The 19,389-nt window shown below is 40.8% G+C and overlaps 1 protein-coding gene and 1 long non-coding RNA gene across 2 annotated transcripts in view; one reads left to right on the top strand and one right to left on the bottom strand.

The window, feature by feature from the left end:
- Positions 1–10,227, top strand: part of dnajb11 (DnaJ heat shock protein family (Hsp40) member B11) — a 35,508-nt gene extending 25,281 nt beyond the window's left edge. Inside the window, exons 8-10 of the mRNA XM_059967007.1 lie at positions 1,598–1,709; positions 1,944–2,103; positions 7,479–10,227. Of these exons, the coding sequence (XP_059822990.1) occupies positions 1,598–1,709; positions 1,944–2,103; positions 7,479–7,543 (337 nt within the window). The 3' untranslated portion in view covers positions 7,544–10,227. The remainder of the gene's footprint in view (positions 1–1,597; positions 1,710–1,943; positions 2,104–7,478) is intronic.
- On the bottom strand, positions 2,603–19,344 carry LOC132392725 (uncharacterized). The gene is made up of 3 exons (XR_009511635.1): positions 19,276–19,344; positions 14,868–14,938; positions 2,603–6,235 (listed from the first exon to the last, which is right to left on the bottom strand). It is a non-coding gene; the product is annotated as an uncharacterized LOC132392725 (long non-coding RNA).
- Positions 19,345–19,389: the final 45 nt, after the last annotated feature.

Here is a 19,389-nt window from a genome sequence, read left to right as displayed (position 1 = left end):
TTGTTTCACGGAATCCTGGTTAACCCCTTCCATACCAGATACAGTGATCCAGATCAACGGGTTTACTATACACTGTCAGGATAGATCTCTAGAGTCTCCCAAAAGCAGAGGTGGCGGAGTATGCCTAATGATCAATTCTTCTTGGTGCACAAATATATCAGTGCTGTCCCAATTCTGCTCACCAAACCTGGAGTATCTAGCAGTTACATGCCATCCTAAGCAATTACCATCAACATATCACTTGCAATACCAGAAGAATTAACACAGTGGACCATTGCTACACCACCATCAAGAATGCCTACCATGCTGTTCCTCGCCCTCACTTCAGTAAGTCTGATCACCTGGCTGTACTTCTACACCCTGCATATCGGCAGAGACTGAAGACTGCAGCACCAGCAGTGAGGACCGTGAAGGTATGGACAAGGGAAGCACAGGAGCGCCTACAGGACTGCTTTGAATCTGTGGACTGGACTGTATTCAGGGATTCATCTTCAAACCTGGATGAGTATGCTGCAATTGTTACCGTCTTCATTTAAACCAGTGCGGATGAGTGTGTGCCTACAAAGACTTACTGTACATTCCCAAACCAGAAGCAGTGGATGAATCAGGAGGTATGTCGTCTGCTGAAAGCTAGGTCTGTGGCATTCAAGTCTGGTGACCTAGGCCTGTATTGGAAAACCAAGTATGATTTGTGGAGAGCTGTTTCAAGGGCAAAGAGACAATTTCGAGGAAGGTTGGAGGTGACATTGGATGCACGGCAACTCTGCAAGACATTACTTCCTACAAAGCCATCCCAATAGCATTAATGGCAGCGATGCTTCACTACCAGATGAACTCAACACCTTCTATCCATGCTTTGAAAAGGAGGACACAGCTACAGCTGTGAAGATCCCTACTGCACCTGATGACCCTGTGATCTCTGTGAAGGCAATATACTTTAGGAGTTTGAAGAGATTTGGCATGTCAACAAGTACACAAAAAAACTTATGTAGTTGTACCGTGGAGAGCATTCTGACATGCTGCATCACTGTCTGTTGTGAGGGGGGGGGGGGGCTACTGCACTGGTCTGAAAGAAGCTGTAGAAGGTTCTAAATCTAGTCAGCTCCATCTCGGGTACTAGCCTACAAAGTACCCAGGACATCTTCAAGGAGCAGTGTCTCAGAACAGCAGCGTCCATTATTAAGGACCTCCAGCACCCAGGCCAAGCCCTTTTCTCACTGTTACCATCAGGTAGGAGGTACAGAAGCCTGATTCAGGAACAGCTTCTTCCCTTCTGGCAAACGATTCATAAATGGGCATTGAACCCTTGGACACTACCTCACTTTTTTAATATACAGTATTTGTTTTTTACACATTTTTTGATCTATTCAGTGTACACATACTGTAATTTATTTGTTTATTTTTTTGTTTATTTCTTTTCTCTACTAGATTATGTATTGCATTGAACTGCTGCTGCTAAGTTAACAAATTTCACATCACCTGCAGGTGATAATAAACCTGATTCTGTTTCTGTGCTGCAAGTTCTATGCAAAACCTGTTGGCAAAATTGTTCTGCTTATTACAATTTAATCTCATTGGTAACTTTATTTTACTTTAGGCACCCAGTGTTTGAAAGACGGGGTGATGACCTCTATACTAATGTCACAATTTCATTAGTGGAAGCACTGATAGGTTTTGAAATGGATATTTCTCATTTGGATGGACACAAGGTAAAAAGTTTGAATTCATTGTTACAAGTTCTGTTATTAAGTGTAGAGTTTATGACTTCAATGATGATGATACAGTTATAGAACATAATGAATTTTGTATATTCCTTTACAATGGTGATAATTTTCACAATTCATTTTCTGTAAAGTAGAAAATACTGGTACTTTAATCTTGCATTTGGAAGTTTAACATTACCTGTGTAGCAAATTGTTTTTAATTTTATCTACTTTTCTCAGGTTCATATAGTTAGAGACAAGATTACAAAACCTGGTGCAAAACTATGGAAGAAAGGAGAGGGGTTACCAAATTTTGACAACAACAACATCAGGGGTTCACTAATAATAACCTTTGATGTGGATTTCCCCAAGGAAAAACTTACTGATGATCAGAAGGAGGGCAAGTATTAATTTGTTAAATTGCTTTCTGTACTGTATCAGGTCATTTTCCTGCTATTACATTCTGGTTATGTTCAAAACAGATGTAATAATCGTATTTTATTGCTCAGCAATCATGTAAGTTTACTACTGCCATCTAGAAAAAGAAAATACCTTTGTCAATTTTATCCAGTCTTTATCATCTTTGCTCTACTCCATTGTCGAAATCACTATCTTTTTCATGTGACTCTGTTATTAATTTATCACGAAGGGTGAATCTTGGGGGAAGGGGGCAGAAGGGCCATTTTCTATCTGATATGACTTTTGCATTGTGTTAGAAGCTTAGAAAACCTATATCACAATACGGGCCCTTCGGCTCACAAAGCTGTGCTGAACATGACCTTACCTTAGAAATTGTCTCAGGTTACCCATAGCCCTCTATTTTTCTAAGCTCCATGCACTTTTGGATAGGTACATGGAGTTTAGAAAAATAGAGGTCTATCGGTAACCCTAGTAATTTGTAAGGTAGGGACATGTTTGGGACAACTTTGTGGGCCGAACGGCCTGTATTGTGCTATAAGTTTTCTATGTTTCTATGTGTTTTTTTTTACCTATCCAGGAGGCTCTTAAAAGACTCTATCGTATTCGCCTCTACTACTGTCGCCGGCAGCCCATTCCACGCACTCACCACTCTCTGCATAAAAAAAAATTACCCCTGACATCTCCTCTGTACCCACTTCCAAGTACATTAAAACTGTGCCTTCTTGTGCTAGCAATTTCAGCCCTGGGAAAAAGCCTCTGACTATCCACACGATTAATGCCTCTCATCATCTTGTACACCTCTATCAGGTCACCTCTCATCCTCCGTCACTCCAAAGGGAAAAGGCCAAGTTCACTCAATATATTCTCATAAGGCATGCTCCCCAATCGAGGCAACATCCTTCTAAATCTCCTCTGCACTCTTTCTATGGTTTCCACATCCTTCCTGTAGTGAGGTGACCAGAACTGAGCACAGTACTCCAAGTGGGGTCTGACCAGGGTCCTTTATAGCTGCAACATTACCTCTTGGCTCCTAAACTCAATCCCACAATTAATGAAGGCCAATGCACCATACGCTGCCTTAACCACAGACTCAACCTGCGCAGCAGCTTTGAGTGTCCTATGGACTCTGACTCTGAGCCTCTGAGCCTCCACACTGCCGAGTATTAGTTGGATTATACAGCCATAATAAGATGATAACCATTGATGGCAACTAATCTGCCAGATAGCATTGTTCTTTGTAGTAATGCCTTGCCATTTCTCCTGGGTGAAGAAGGGTATTCTGGGACTCTGATTTCTTGGGCATCAATTAACTATTAGATCCTACAAGGAAATGGTCCGTTGTATTAAACATTACGATGTAGGTAATTCAGTTTCTGTCTAATTCAGAGAACCAACTAGTTGTACTAAGAAATATTTTAGAGAAGCAGATGTTTGTTCTACTTGATAAAAATCCTGATGGTTTCTGCAGTCACCTTTTCTAAGTTGCATTCATTTTGAATGTTTAAAAAGCAAATTTAAGTTGTGGTTGTTGAAATTCAGGTAAGTAGTGGATTCCTTTTAAAATGTTAGAAGATTAACTTTGTAAAAGTGTATCTTTATAGGCTGAATTTTAGCTCCAAAAATGGATGGGTAGAATGTCAGAGAACTGGGACTAAATCATCCATTTGACTTTAACAGGAATACCAGCTTTTAGGAAAGTTGGCATTTGAAAGGAAAAGTGTTGAAATAGTAATGCAGGCCCCTTTGTAATACTCAGTCATCAGGTGTGTCCCTTCAAACATAAGCTTCTTGGTGTCACCATACCACTTGCTATTAAATACCATAAGACATAGGAGAAGAATTAAGCCATTTGGCCCATTGAGTCTGCTCCGCCAGTCATGGCTGATACTTCTTCCCCCCCCCAGCCACACTCCCTGACCTTCTCCCTGTAACCTTTGATGCCATGTCCAAACAAGAAACTATCAAGCTCTGCCTTAAGTACACCCTATGACCTGGCCTCCATAGCTGCCTGTGGTAATAAATTCTACAAATTCACCACCTCTGGCTAAAGAAATTTCTCTGTATCTGTGTTAAATGGACGCCCCTGTAACCTGAGGCTGTGCCCCCTTGGCCTTGACTCCTCCATCATGGGAAACATCCTTTCCACATCTACTCTGTCCAGGCCTTTCAATATTTGAAAGTTTTCACTGAGCTCCCCCCTCACCCTTCTAAATTCCAGCAAGTACAGACCCAGAGCTATCAAACGTTCTTCGTATTATAACCCTTTCATTTCCCGAATCATCCTTGTGAACCCTCTCCAATGCCAACACATTTTCTTGGATGAGGAGTTCAGAACTGTTCACAATACTCAGGATGAGGTCTCACCAGTGCCTTATAAACACTCAGCATCACATCCCTGCTCTTGTATTCTAGACCTCTTGAAATGAATGCTAACATTGCATTTGCCTTCTTCACCACCAACTCTACCTGCAAGTTAACAATTAGAATGTTCTACACAAGACCCCCATGTCTTTTTCCATCTCAGCATTTTGGATTTTGCCCCCATTTAGAAAATAGTCTGCACATTTATTTCTACTACCAAGTGCATGACCATGCATTTTTCAGCATTGTATTTCATTTGCCACTTTCTTGCCCATTCGTCTAATCTGTCTTAAGTCCTTCTGCACCCTACCTGTTTCCTCAACACTACCTGCCTCTCCGCCAATCTTTGTATCATCTGCTAACTTGGCAACAATATTATCTATTCTATCATCTACATCATTTATTTACAGCATAAAAAGAAGTGGTCCCAACATCAACCCCTGTAGAACATCACTAGTCACTGGCAGCTGTCCAGAAAAGAATCCTTTTATTCCCACTCGCTGCCTGCTACCAATCAGCCAATGTTCTAACCATGTTTGTAACTTTCCTGTAATGCCATGGGCTCTTAATTTGGTAAGCAGCCTCGTGTGGCACCTTGTCAAAGGCCTTCTGAAAGTCCTAATACACAACATCTACTTCATTTCCTTTATCTATCCTACTTGTAATCTCCTCAAAGAATTCCAACAGGTTCATCAGACAGGATTTTCTCTCAAGGAAACTATGCTGACTTTGTCCAATCTTATCCTGTGTCTCAAAGTACTCCATAACTTCATCGTTAACAATTGACTCCAGCATCTTCCCAACCACTGAGGTCAGGCTGACTGGCCTATAATTTCCTCTTACAGTATGTTCTAAGGCAGGCTTCCTGCTCTGTAATCTCCAGACTATTAATAAGCCTTATGGACTAAGATACCACCTTAAAGAAGTCTGGAGTTAAACTCTGCTGGTTTTTTGGGAAGACAGTGTTGTAGTTACCAGAGTGGAAATGGATAGGGAATTTGTCAATAAAGGATGGTAATCATTCTGCTTTTTATGACTATTTTTATGAACATAATTTGCTTGTGATAATACTAAACATACATTTATCTGGAAAAATACTTTTATAAGGAGAAGATATTGTAGTTCTAGACAGACAGACTTTATTGATCCCGAGGGAAATTGGGTTTCGTTACAGTTGCACCAACCAAGAATAGTGCAGAAATATAGCAATATAAAACCATAAATAATTAAATAATAATAAGTAAATTATTTCCCAGTGGAAATAAGTCCAGGACCAGCCTATTGGCCCAGGGTGTCTGACACTCCGAGGGAGGAATTGTAAAGTTTGATGGCCACAGGCAGGAATGACTTCCAATGACGCTCAGTGTTGCATCTCGGTGAAATGAGTCTCTGGCTGAATGTACTCCTGTGCCTAACCAGTACATTATGGACATTAACCATTATGTACACTAACCAGTGCACTATACCTTGTACTTCTTGATTTTACAACAGACCTGGTTCTACAACCCCAAGCAGAACCCACTTAAATTAATATCCAAACTTGTGACCTTTTCATACATATGGAGTCTTTATTTTTTGCTTGTGTAATTTAAAACAAAATGAGGCGACTTTGGTAGAGAAATGTGGGTGAATTTCTGATCCTTGCCCACCAGAGAGCCTTGTGTGACTTCACAATGATATCTTGGATTAACAGAAGCAGTAGGTCCACAGCAGACACCATCTCATTGGCTCTTCACACAACCCTGGAACAACTGGACAGCAAAGGTACATACATCAGGATGCTCTTTATCAATTATAGCTCAACATTTAATGCCATCATCAACTCAAAACTAATCAGTGAACTCCAAGACCTGGGCCTCAATACCCCTTGTGCATTTAGATCCTGGATTTCCTCACTTGCAAACCCCAGTCAGTCAGTTTGGATTGGCAAAAACACCTCCACAATCTCCATCAGCACTGATGTACCACAGGGCTGTGTGCATAGCCCCCTGCTCATCTCACTTTACACTTATGACTGTGTTGCTAAGCACAACTCCAACACCATATTCAAGTTTGCTGATGACACCACTGTTGTGGGCCATATCAAAGGTGGTGACAAATCAGCATACAGGAGTGGGATTGAAAATTTGGCTGGGGTCATGACAACACCCTCTCACTCAATGTTAGCAAAACCAAGAAACTTCAGGACAGGGAATCCAGAGCTTCATGAGCCAGTTGTCATTTGGAGGATCAGAGGTGGAGAGGGTCAGAAACTTTAAATTCCTGCATGTCAGTATCTCAGAGGACCTGTCCTGGATGCATCATATAAATGTAATTGTAAAGAAAGCATGACAGTGCTTCCGCTTCCTTAGAAATCTGTGAAGATTTGGCATGTCATCAAAAACCTTGACAAACTTCTGCAGATGTGTAGTAGAAAGTGTAATGACTGGCTGCACTATGGCCTGGTATGGGAACACCAATGCCTTTGAACAGTAAATCCTACAGAAAGTAGTGGATTTGACCCAGTACGTCATGAGTAATGCCCTCCCAACCATTGAGCACATGTATATGAAATGCTGTTGTATAAAAGTAGCATCTATCATCTAGGATGCTCACCACCCAGACCGTGCTCTTTTCATGCTGCTACCATCAGGTAGAAGGACAAGAGCCTCAGGACTCGCACCACCAGGTTCAAGAACAGTTATCTCCCTTTGGCCATCAGGCTCTTGGAACAAAAGAGGATAACTGCACTCATTTTTTGAGATGTTCCCACATCCAATAATCTCTCTTTAAGGACTCTTGAATCTTGCTATTTCATGCTCTTGCTCTTTTATTCTATAGATTTGCTGAGTATGCCTGCAGGAAGAAGAATCTCATGGTGACTCTGATAATAACTTTTACTTTGAACTAAAGTGTATGCTCTCTAGTAAAATCGTTGCCCATCTCTAGTAAAATAAATCAATATAGATTATGAATTCAAAGATAAATTTATAATCTTTTTCTTAAATCCTGTAGATATCAAGAATCTGCTTAAACAAGGACCAGTGAAGAAAGTCTACAATGGGCTTCAGGGATATTGATGTAAACACAAATGAAACAGACTTTTATGTGAAAATGAAATTTTAATTATTTATTATCTGAGGTTTCCAATGTTGAATGTTTTCCTTATTTTGGGTTTGGGGAAGGTGGGAAATTGCTCATCTTTTAAAATTTTAAATCTGTATATTTGTGCTTCCAAACAACAGTTTCTTTTTTTATTTGCCCTTGTATCTCTCTCCTTCCACATCTTTCCTCTTGCCCTCACCCATTAATAAAAAAAGAAACAGTTAACTGGCCAAAAGAGAAAAGGTATTTAAGGTGAATGGATGTTGTTAGTTGCCTTTACTCTAAGCAGAAAGGGCTTCTCTTCACCTTTTTAAAAGGTGCTCTTTACTTGGAAAACTGTCAAGTTTTTTTTTGTCCAATTTTGAATACGAGGCAAATATACAGATTACCGCACACTGAAAATTATTTGCATATACTTCATTAAACTTTGTTCTTGTTTAGAATTATTAGCCATGTGCTGCTCCAGAGGTTACAGTAATTACTTCTGTAGTCTCTTGTGGGCTGTGGAAAAATCAACATTATTTTTCTCAGATATTGTTTGGGATTAATCTATTCCAATCCAAAAGGGTTGTGAATTGCTTTTGACAGTTTCTGAAACTTTGAGGGAACAGTTTGAGTATGACCGCGATACAGCTAATTTACTGTACAGTGCTTTCATGAATAAAATTATCAAATTGAAAATTACATTTATGGAAATGTGCAGTGATGAAGACAATGTTATAAATTCAATTAATTAGAAAAAAATATTGAGAAGGAAAGTCCTATTCAGCAAAAAAAGTTGCATCAATTTTTGTGTATGCTGGAGAATGGAGTACTCTTTTTTTTTTCCCCCAGAAATGGCTTTCAGAGTGCTTAAAGTACTACTTAAAAATTTAAAAAGCTGGACTGCAATTTAATTTGGATATCAGAAAAGACACACTGACTAAAGTGCTCTTTACAGACATTGTAACAGGATTTTTTACAATTTTAGTTTCATACTGATCTTCCTTGCAAAAGTTATAACAATAGCAGAATGAAAAATAGCAAAAATATTGGGCAGTTCTTTGTCATATTTTGAAGTAGAAAAATGTTTATTAGGCACTTGATTATTTGACTCAGAGGGACACAATTTGAAAAGATTTGTATGGTTCAGCTGTATTTCCATGTAATACTCCATTTATATATTAAAACTTTAGCAATGCTATCTATTCATTATTTAATTGAAACATACGGCTTTTTTATATATTGCTGTTTTCATAATTCAGGATTGCAACATTGTGATCTGCTTTTGAATCAGTAAAATGCTGTACGTTTCTATTGATCATTTCTCACACATCCTCCTGTTTTAATGCAAATGTTTCCTCATAATTTCTACTTCTGAACAAAAATACCAAGAATTTTATTTTTGAAAGTTTTTGGTGTGGACAATAGATATGCTTTAAGATGAAACAAATTTTTTTTGTATATATGTAGTGAAGTTTAAAAACTGTTAAGTGTTCTGTTAAGACATCTTTATGAAGCTAACATAGTTTCACAATTAAAATCACTAAACATGCATTGAAAATTTCCTTGTCTGGATAATGTAGATCTATGAAATGACAAATGGTTTGTTGTGATTTTAAACATGGATTTAGTTCAGGTCACTTTCAAAATGTTAATCCTTTTTAGACAATTGGCAATTGAAGTGTGCATTTCTGTTTGAGTGTAGGTTTTCTAATGTGCTTCAAATGAGTGAGTGAATTAATTCAATAGTTGATTACCTCTATAAACAACCTGATTTTATAATTTAAAACAATTGATTGTTTAAAATTATAAAACTAGTGTTCTTATCATTTTAATTAAATCTTTGATACTGATTGATCTTAAAAATCTACAGTAAATTCAGTCCATTGGAATATAATCTGGATAACTAGAAAATAAAAGTATAATTTTTAATTTTACGAGTATCTGTTGCGTAAACTGTATGTTAATATATTTTTTGAAGCAAGTGTGTTCTTAACACCAAAGTTCAACATTTATTTTGCTTTCAGACTACAGATAGTTGAGCACAGACACTTTGTTTTAACAGTCAGTTCTAGTGAGGGTTGAATGTGCAACAAATTGTAAGTGAGAGAACAAGAGACTGAACCTGTATGAAAGAAAATTACAGGTTAAAAACTTAGACATGAAGAAAATTTTGTCAAGAGCAAACAGCTATGTAATGAAAGAAACCTTTATCATCTAGCCTTTGTCTTGACTAAGTAAATGTAAATACTGACAGTCATCGAATCCTCTCCCATCTATTATTATGGAATGAACATTTATATCATAGCCCACTAAGTGATTGCAGAGTGCAAATGCAGTTTGAGTTTTATGTTTTTGGCTTGACACCAGAATGATGCAGCAAAATCTTTTGCTCTGCTTTAGGTATAGGAATAAGAACATTCAGCTTCATCCTTTATCTTGTTTGTATTGGATTGGAATTGGACAGAAAAGGAATGAGAGATTTTAAAACTAATGCTTTGGTGTGCTTGCATTTAACAAATCTTGTAACCAACTTTTCAGTAGAAATATTGACCAAATCTTTTCAGTCCCTCATCTGGTTATATATTTTCTTACATGTTGAACTGTCATTGGTCTTATAATATTGCTAGAGAACTTGAGGGGAAAAATGTATCATTAAAATTTAGTTATTAGTCAAGATTTTTTCCAAGTCATTATACCCCTAAAATTTGTGCATATTGACCATAAAGCAAAGGTTTGTTTTAATGTTTAGGGAAATAATTAGATGTGTTTTAAACTGAGCAATTGAGCAAAGCTCTGCATGTGTGAAAAGAGAGTTGAAATGTATTTCACAAGTTATGCAAGCTGTGTTGTGCAGATACTAATCCAGTGTGGTGTGTCCTGATATGGGCTTATGTTATCCATGATTACATTTGATCTTGATTAAGTTACTGGTAAACTTGCATGAGGTTTGAAGTTTTTGTGATGCTGTATGGAGACTGTTTCATCACAAGCATAATTTCCAAACTTCTTGCCTTGTATCAACACTACATCTAAATCCTGTTCAAGATGTTTTAAAGGATGATTAAATAACAGCCATTCATTTGTATATCACATGCACCAAAAAGTCCATTGAGGCAATTCACCTAGATCAATATCAAAGGAAAAAAAAACTATCCCTAACCTTGGAGGAGATGACCAAAATCTTGGTCAAAGATGGGCTTTAAACATTAAGTGGAAAGGGAAATCAGAGGTAAAGGGAAGGAACACCAGTGTTTAGTGTTTTGTTAGTTGAAGCACAACTGTCAATGCTGCAATAATGAAGTTTGGCAATGTTCGATTTAGCTAGAATTAAGGCACTGCAGATGGTTGAAGGGTGAGACCATGTAGGAATTTGAAAACATAGGATTTGGCAAATTCTACCCATTTATCGTGTTTTTTTTGTCTAGTTTACAAAAATTGTCAGATGCTTTTTGGATATTATTAGAAGTTAAGAGCCTGTATCTATATAGCACTTGTGTTATCATTCTAATAAAGGAAAAATTTACATTTTTTTTCCTTGGGCAATGTTTTTAATCATTGGAGTAGATATGAGGTGGATCTGAATGAACAGTCCTGTCCAGAGGACCGGATAGAATGGAATGTAGTCATTGCCAGAATCTGGGTAGCTGGGGATTGTAGTTGACATTTTAGTGTGATATATCCATTATTGGTCCACTTGAAGATCATTGTGGTCATCTATCCGTGGAGCCGAAAGAGATGGGAGAGATTGTAAATGGATTTGTATCTACTCGTGAGACAGACACAGGCAAAACAGTGATCATAGGCTGTATTGATAAACGGAGGTGCTTGCTGAGTTGAAGCAAATTAGGGTGTATAAGATCCCAGTGCCTTCACACCTTGTAGAAGGATAGCTAATGTTCCATTGTTTCAATAAAGACTTTTAAGGATAAACTGAGAAATTATAGACTGGTGTCAGCAGTTATTGGAAGGTACCCTACGGGACAGGATATGAGTATTTGGATAGACAAGGCCTGATTAGGGATGGTCAACATGACTGTGTGCATGGTAGGTTATGTTGAACTAATCTTGGAGTTTTTTGAGGAGGTTATCAAGAAGATTGATGAATGAAAAACAGTGGACCTTGTTAATATGGGCTTCAGCAAGGCCTTTGACAAGGTCCTGCATGGAAGTTTGGTCCAGGAGGTTCAATCTCTTGGTATCCAGCATGAAGTGCTAAATTGTATTCAACATTGGCTTAGCAGAAGAAACCAGAGAGTGGTAATAAATAGTTGCCTCTCTCACTGGAGGCCTGTGACTAGTGCTGGGTGCGTTGTGGTTTGTCATCTATATTATTGATTTGGATGATGTGTAAACTGGAAATTTTCAGATGACAGTAAGTTAGGGGGCAAAGTGAACAGTAGAAAGACTATCAAAGTTTGCAGCAGGGATCTGGATGAGCTGGAAAAATAGGCTGAAAAATGGCAAATTGAATTTAATGCTGACAAGTGTGAGGCGTTGCACTTTGGGAGGACAAACCAGGGTAGGATTTGCAGTCAACAGCAGGACACGGGAGTGCAGTAGAACAAAGGGATCTGGGAATACAGATCATTCATCCTTCCAAGTGATGTCACGGGTAGATCGGGTTGTAAAGAGAGGTTTTGGGGTGTATTGAGTACAGGAATTGGAATATTTAAGATGTTAATGAGACCAAATTTGGAGTAGTGTGCAGTTCTGGTCATCCATCTACAGAAAAGGTATCAATAAGATTGAAGGTACAGACCAAATGTACAAGGGTGTTATTGGGACTTAGGGACCTGAGCTAAAGAAAAGGGTTGAATATGTCAGGACTTTATTCTCTAGAATTAAATTGAGTGGTATAGGTAGGGTAAATGCACACATACTTTTTCCATGGGTGAAACTAGAACTAGAAGTCATAGGTTAAGGGTGAAAGGTGAAATATTTGAAGGAAACTGAGGGGTGAACTTTACTGGAATTTGCTACCAGCAGAAGTGGGGATGTGGGATAAGTTGCAACATTTAAGAGAAATTTGGATAAATTGGAAGGAGTAGGGATAGCTATGGTGCAGGAGGGGTGGGCGTGGGGTCATTAGGAATAGGCAGAATAACAGTTTAGCCTGTTTTGTACTGTAGCACTCTAACTATATCCTGTGAGATGAAGACATGCATGAGGGGAAGAACTGGACATGGATGATGAGAACCTAAGAGCAGATTGGAAATGTACAGCAAAAGTACTAATTTTTTAATTTCTGAGTGCAGGCACTAACCGTCATAAATATGCTGGGGGAAAAAGTTGAGGGAGAGGCCATCAATAGGACTGAAACAATATTGCTGCACATGTTCCATGAAGTGATGTGTCACAATATATGGGGTACTTCCAAGTCTGCTTCTCTTCCCCCCCCCCTCCCCCCGATACTCTGACTGCTTATCTATTATGCTAATTTCTGCATAAAGACCACTGATTAAACTAGTTCAAGGGGAGGAAAAGACCTGGCCAGAAGGTGCAACCTCAGTATTACAGGACTGGATATGTTCAGGGAGGTGGTTGGCTACCCACAACAATCATATTAACATAGATGAATATGTGGGATCTTTGGCTATATAGAGAAGTGTACTGAGGACAGTTATTAAGCACATCACTGTGCAAGCAAATCAGAAGCCATAGTTGACAGCAGAGGTCCGGCCACTGGTGTGAGATCGGGATGGTGCCTTTAGATCAGGGAATATGATGAGTCAGCAAGAGCTGCACTTTCCAGTGCCATAAGGAAACCAAAAACAGCTATTCACAAGGAATATATAACTATTTCTGTGACACCAGGGACATGACGTGCACGTGGCAGGACATCCAGATGATAAAAGACTACATGTCCATCCTACTCATCAGTGACAGTGGTGTCCCTCTTTCTGATAGTTTGAATGTCTTTTATGCACAGTTTGATGCATGGAACAATGAGCCAGTGAAGGAGGCCTCCCCTCCCTCATCCCCGAGGAGCAGGCACTCTGTCTGGTCGCAGCTGTTGTGAGGAAGACCCTAGCTAGGGTCAATCCATGTGAAGTTGTGGAGTCTGCTAACATACATGGTCAGGTGCTGAGAAACTGTGCAGCCCAATTAACAGGTTCTGACTGACATCAACATTGCTCTGGAACAGTCTACTGTCCCTGCAGGTTTCAAGTCAACAAACATCATCCAGTGTCCCAAGTGGATGACAGTAACCTGCCTTAACAATTACCGTAGAGTGGCATTGACCTCAACGATAATGAAGTGCTTGAGCAGTTGGATGTGGAGCGCATTAAATTTCTGCTACATTGCACCCTTTTGCTGGTTCACTGATGATGCCACAGTCTGTGCCCTCCACTCTATCCTGTCCCACCTAGAAAATGGTACCTTAAACACCAGGATGCTGTTTGTTAATGTCGGCTTGGCATGTAATACAATCGTCCCTCAGAAGCTGCTGGATAAACTGTTTTTGTTGGGTTTCTTGACAGAAAGACCACAGTCTCTCTGTGTTGGCTGCAACAAATCTAGCTCCATCATGTTGAGCAACGGTCCCAGCTACACTTGCCTTTCTGTTGGCTATGTGGAATAGTCTGTTCCAAGCCTACACTTGCATCACTCCCTAACTTTTCCTACACTACATTGATGACTGCATTGGTGCTGCTTCCTGTGCCTCTACAGAGCTCATCCAATTCATCAACTTTGTCTCCAACTTCTATCCTGCCCTCAAATTTACCTGGTCCATTTCCAACACCTGCCTTCCCTTTCCTGATCTCTCTGTATCCATCTCTGGAGACAGCTTATCCAATGATGTCTTTTATAAATCCATTGACTCTCACAGCTACCTAGACTATACCCCCCCCCACTTGTAAAAACACTATTCCCTTCTCTCAGTTCTTCCATCTCCGCCACATCTGCTCTCACGATGAGGCTTTTCATTCCAGAACTAAGGAGATGTCCTTCAAAGGAGGGGGCTTCCCTTACTCCACCATTAGTGCTGCTCACATCGGCATCTCTACCATTTCCCATATGCCTGCCCTCGCCCTATCCTGCCATCCCTCCAGGGATATAGTTCCTTTTGTCCTCACCAGCCTCCACATCCAGCACATAATTCTCTGTAACTTACAGGATCCCACCACCAAGCTCATCTTTCCCTTTCCTCACCCCCCACCCCACTTTCCACTTTCCGCAGGGGTTGCTCTCTATGTTGACTCCCTTGTCCATTGGTCCCTCCCCACTGATCTCCCTCCTCGCGGAACGAGTGCTACAACTGCCTCCACACCTCCTCCCTCACTACCATTCAGGGCCCCAAACAGTCCTTACCGGTGAGGTAACACTTCACTTCTGAGTCCTTTTGGTTCATCTGCTGTATCTGGTGCTCCTGGTGTGGCCTCCTGTATATTAGTGAGAACAGACATAGATTGGGAGTCTGCTTTGCTGAGCACCTATGCTCCATTTGCCAGAAAAAGTGGGATCTCCCAGTGGTCACCCATTTTAATTCCACCTTTCATTCTGAAATGTCAGTCCATGGGCTCCTCTGCTGCCGCAATGAGGCCACACTCAGGCAGAAGGTGCAACACCCTTTACTACGTCTGAGTAGCCTCCAACCTGATGGCGCAAACATCGACCTCAAACTTCAGGTAATGGCCCTCCTCTTTCACCATTCCCTATTCCCATTTCCCTCTCCCCTTATCTCCTTACCTTTCCATCTCCTCCCATTCTGTTTCTTCTGTGGCCTTCTGTCCTCTCCGATCAGAGATGCCCCTTTCCCCAGTCCTTTACCTTTTTCAACAATCGACTTCCCAGATCTTTACTTCACCCCTCCCACTCCCGGTTTCACCTATCACTTTGTATTTCTTCCTCTCCTCCCCAACCTTCTTTCTCTGACTTCTTCAGTCCTGATGAAGGGTCTCGGCCCGAAACGTTGACTGTTTACTCTTTTTCACAGATGCTGTCTGGCTTCTGAATTTTGGGTGCGTTGCTTGGATATCCAGCATCTGTGGATTTTCCCTTGTTTGTGAAAGAATTACAGGGACTGCTGAGGATCAGAGTTTCTCTTCCAACTGTCCAGGATGGACTATATCTCAGGAGCTTTGTGTATGCAGGACCTTTAACATTGTCAAAAATCCCTCCCATCCATCCCACAATCTCTTTTACTCCCTACCATAAGGCAAGAGATTCTGTAGCATTAGAATGAGGACTGTTGGAATGGGAAACAGCTTCTTCTCCCAGGCTGCAAGTCTGCTGAAGTCCCTGCCATGACCCAGGTCTCATCACTTATGAAGCGCCAGTAGCGTTATACTGTTTACTTTTTAACTTGTGTTGTAGACAATAGACAATGGACAGTAGGTGCAGGAGTAGGCCATTCGGCCCTTCTAGTCAGTACCGCCATTCACTGTGATCATGGCTGTTCATACACAATCAGTACCCCATTCCTGCCCTCTTCCCATATCCCTGGACCCCGCTATCCATAAGAGCTCTATCTAACTCTCTCTTGAATGCATCCAGAGACTTGGCCTCCACTGCCTTCTGGGGCAGAGCATTCCACATATCCACCACTCTCTGGGTGAAAAAGTTTTTCCGCATCTGTTCTAAATAGCCTACCCCTTATTCTTAAACTGTGGCCTCTAGTTCTGGACTCACCCAGCAGTGGGAACATGCTTCCTGCCTCCAGTGTGTCCAATCCCTTAATAATTTTATATGCTTCAATCAGATCCCCTCTCATCCTTCTAAATTCCAGTGTATACAAGCCCAGTTGCTCCAATCTTTCAACATATGACAGTCCCACCATTCCCGGAATTAACCTTGTGAACCTATGCTGCACTCCCTCAATAGCAATTACATCCTTCCTCAAATTTGGAGACCAAAACTGCACACAATACTCCAGGTGGGGTCTCACCACGGCCCTGTACAGCTGCAGAAGGACCTCTTTACTTCTATATTCAATTCCTCTTGTTATAAAGGCCAGCATGCCATTAGCTTTCTTCACTGCCTGCTGTACCTGCATGCTTGCTTTCATTGACTGATGTACAAGAACACCTAGATGTTGTTGTACTTCCCCTTTTCCTAACTTGACTCCATTTATATAGTAATCTGCCTTCCTGTTCTTGCCATCAAAGTGGATAACCTCACACTTATCCACATTAAACTGCATCTGCCATACATTTGCCTACTCACCCAACCTGTCCAAGTCACCCTGCATTCTCATAACATCCTCCTGACGTTTCACACTGCCACCCAGCTTTGTGTCATCAGCAAATTTGCTAATGTTACTTTTAATTGCTTCATCTAAATCATTAATGTATATTGTAAACAGCTGCAGTCCCAGCACCGAACCTTGCGGTACCCCACTGGTCACAGCCTGCCATTCTGAATTCACATACCTAAAGAAGCTTTTACTATCCTCCTTTATATTCTTGGTTAGTTTACCTTCGTACCTCATTTTTTCTTGGCGTATTGCCTTTTTTGTTATCTTCTGTTGCTCTTTAAAAGCTTCCCAGTCCTCTGGTTTCCCACTCATCTTTGCTATGTTATACTTCTCTTTTATTTTTATACTGCCCTTTACTTCCCTCGTCAACCACGGCTGCCCCTTACTCCCCTTAGGATCTTTCTTCCTCTTTGGAATGAACCGATCCTGCACCTTCTGCATTATTCCCAGAAATACCAGCCATTTTTGCTCCACTGTCTTCCCTGCTAGGGTATTGTTCCATTGAACTTTGGCCAGCTCCTCCCTCATAGGTCCATAGTTCCCTTTGTTCAACTGTAATACTGACACTTCTGATTTTCCCTTCTCCTTCTCAAATTGTAGGTTAAAACAGTTGGTCTAATGCGGTCACTACCTCCTAATGGTTCCTTTACCTCGAGGTCCCTGATCAAATCCGGTTCATAGCACAACACTAAATCTAGAATTGCCTTCTCCCTGGTAGGCTCCAGTATAAGCTGTTCTAAGAAACCATCTTGGAGGCACTCCACAAACTCCCTTTCTTGGGGTCCAGTACCATTCTGATTCTCCCAGTCTACCTGCATGTTGAAATTCCCCATGACAACTGTATCATTACCTTTGCAACATGCCAATTTTAACTCTTCATTCAACTTACACCCTACATCCTGCTGTTTGGGGGCCTGTAGATAACTCCCATTAGGGTCTTTCTACCCTTAGAATTTCTCAGTTCTATCCATACTGACTCTACATCCTCTGTTTCTATGTGCCCCCTCGCAAGGGACTGAATATCATTCCTCACCAACAGAGTCACCCCACCCCCTCTGCCAGTCAGTCTGTCCTTTCGGTAAGATGTATATCCTTGAATATTCATTTCCCAGGCCCTGCCTGCTTGAAGCCATGTCTCTGTTATTCCCACAACATTGTACTTGCCATTTTCCAACTGAGCCTCAAGCTCATCTACTTTATTCCTTATACTTTGTGCACTCATATATACTATTAATTTGTTACTCCCCTCTCCTTTCATATCAATTCCTATTTCACTTGGCCAGAATGTATGATCTCTTCTTGAGCTTTCTACTCTATTGATTCTGTTGTCCTTTTTAACTTTTTCTTATTTTCACTTTCCCTTCAACTCCATCCTTATATTTCCAGTTCATCCCCTCCCCCCACTACTTAGTTTAAACACATCCGTGTTGCAGTGGCAAACCAGTCTGCCAGAATGCTGGTCCCTCACCTATTAAGGTGCAACCGGTCCCTTTTGTACAATTCATCCCTACCCGAAAACAGATGTAAATGCACTTTGTGCCTAATGTCAACATTTTGGAATATATCTTATAATTCATTCATTTGTTTGTGGTAATATTACTTGGTGTGTGTGTTTTATGTACTATGATGTGCACCTTGGTCAGAAGGAACATTGTCGTTTGGTGGTTTACATACATACAGTTGACTAACAATAGACTTGAACATGAGCTTGGGTCCATATGTGTTCACATAACTGTGCTTTGAAGAGAATGAATGGAGTTGGAAAAGTTCAGTCTGAGAATGTATTTAGCCAAGTGGTGGGTTGGAATTGGTTGGGTCTCCATTGAAAGAAATGGACATCCCCCAGGCTTTTCTTGTGTGGAATGGAGATGTGTGGAAATTATACATCCATGGTAAAGATGAGCTGTTGAGCTCAGGGAAGCAGAAACTGCTGAAGTGATAAAGGGCAGCAGGAGTGTCTAGGATGTAAGTGGGAAGAGACTATATGGGGTGGGAGGTGGAGATGAAGCCAAGAATGAATGAGCTTAGTGAGGCAAGAGCAGACTGAAATAGTAGTTGTGGACAGTTCAGCTTGTGGATCTTTGGTAGAGCAGACTCTGTGGGAGTGGATGGAGGTTGAGTGGAGAAGTTCATTCGAGCAATATACTAAATTGTGCTGATTCTCCCACAATCTTAAGTCGGTCTTTAGGTGAGTCATTTGCTCACTTATGGAGAAGCGCTGCTGGCTTAAAATCAAAATGCTAAAAACATGAAGCAAGTCAGGCAATATCTACCGAAAGTGAATCAGTTAATTGCTCCCTTTTCTATAGATGGTGCCTAACGGTGCTGAATGTTAACTGCGGATGCTGGAAATCTGATTTAACTTGATTTTCATTTGCTATTTTGCCCAAGCATTTTATAGTGAGAATAATTGTGAGGAGAAATGTTAACAGTCTGTGCTCAATGCATACTCTGCTTTAGCAGGAGTGCCTCGCAGGTATACTACAGCTGACCCGTGCGATTTTGCCCACTGCTTCCCTCTACCTTGCGTGTCTGGCCAGCTTGGCGACGATGGCCTAGTGCTGGACAGGTCGCCAGCCCGGCCCCGGCGGGAGAGGCGAGAGCGCGATTGCGTCAGAGGGGGTTGGCGGGGAGCCA

The sequence above is a fragment of the Hypanus sabinus genome, chromosome 4 (assembly GCF_030144855.1).
Source record: "Hypanus sabinus isolate sHypSab1 chromosome 4, sHypSab1.hap1, whole genome shotgun sequence".
NCBI lineage: Eukaryota > Metazoa > Chordata > Chondrichthyes > Myliobatiformes > Dasyatidae > Hypanus > Hypanus sabinus.
Note: the sequence above shows the minus strand (reverse complement) of the source record. Positions and strands in the feature narration are given on the sequence as shown.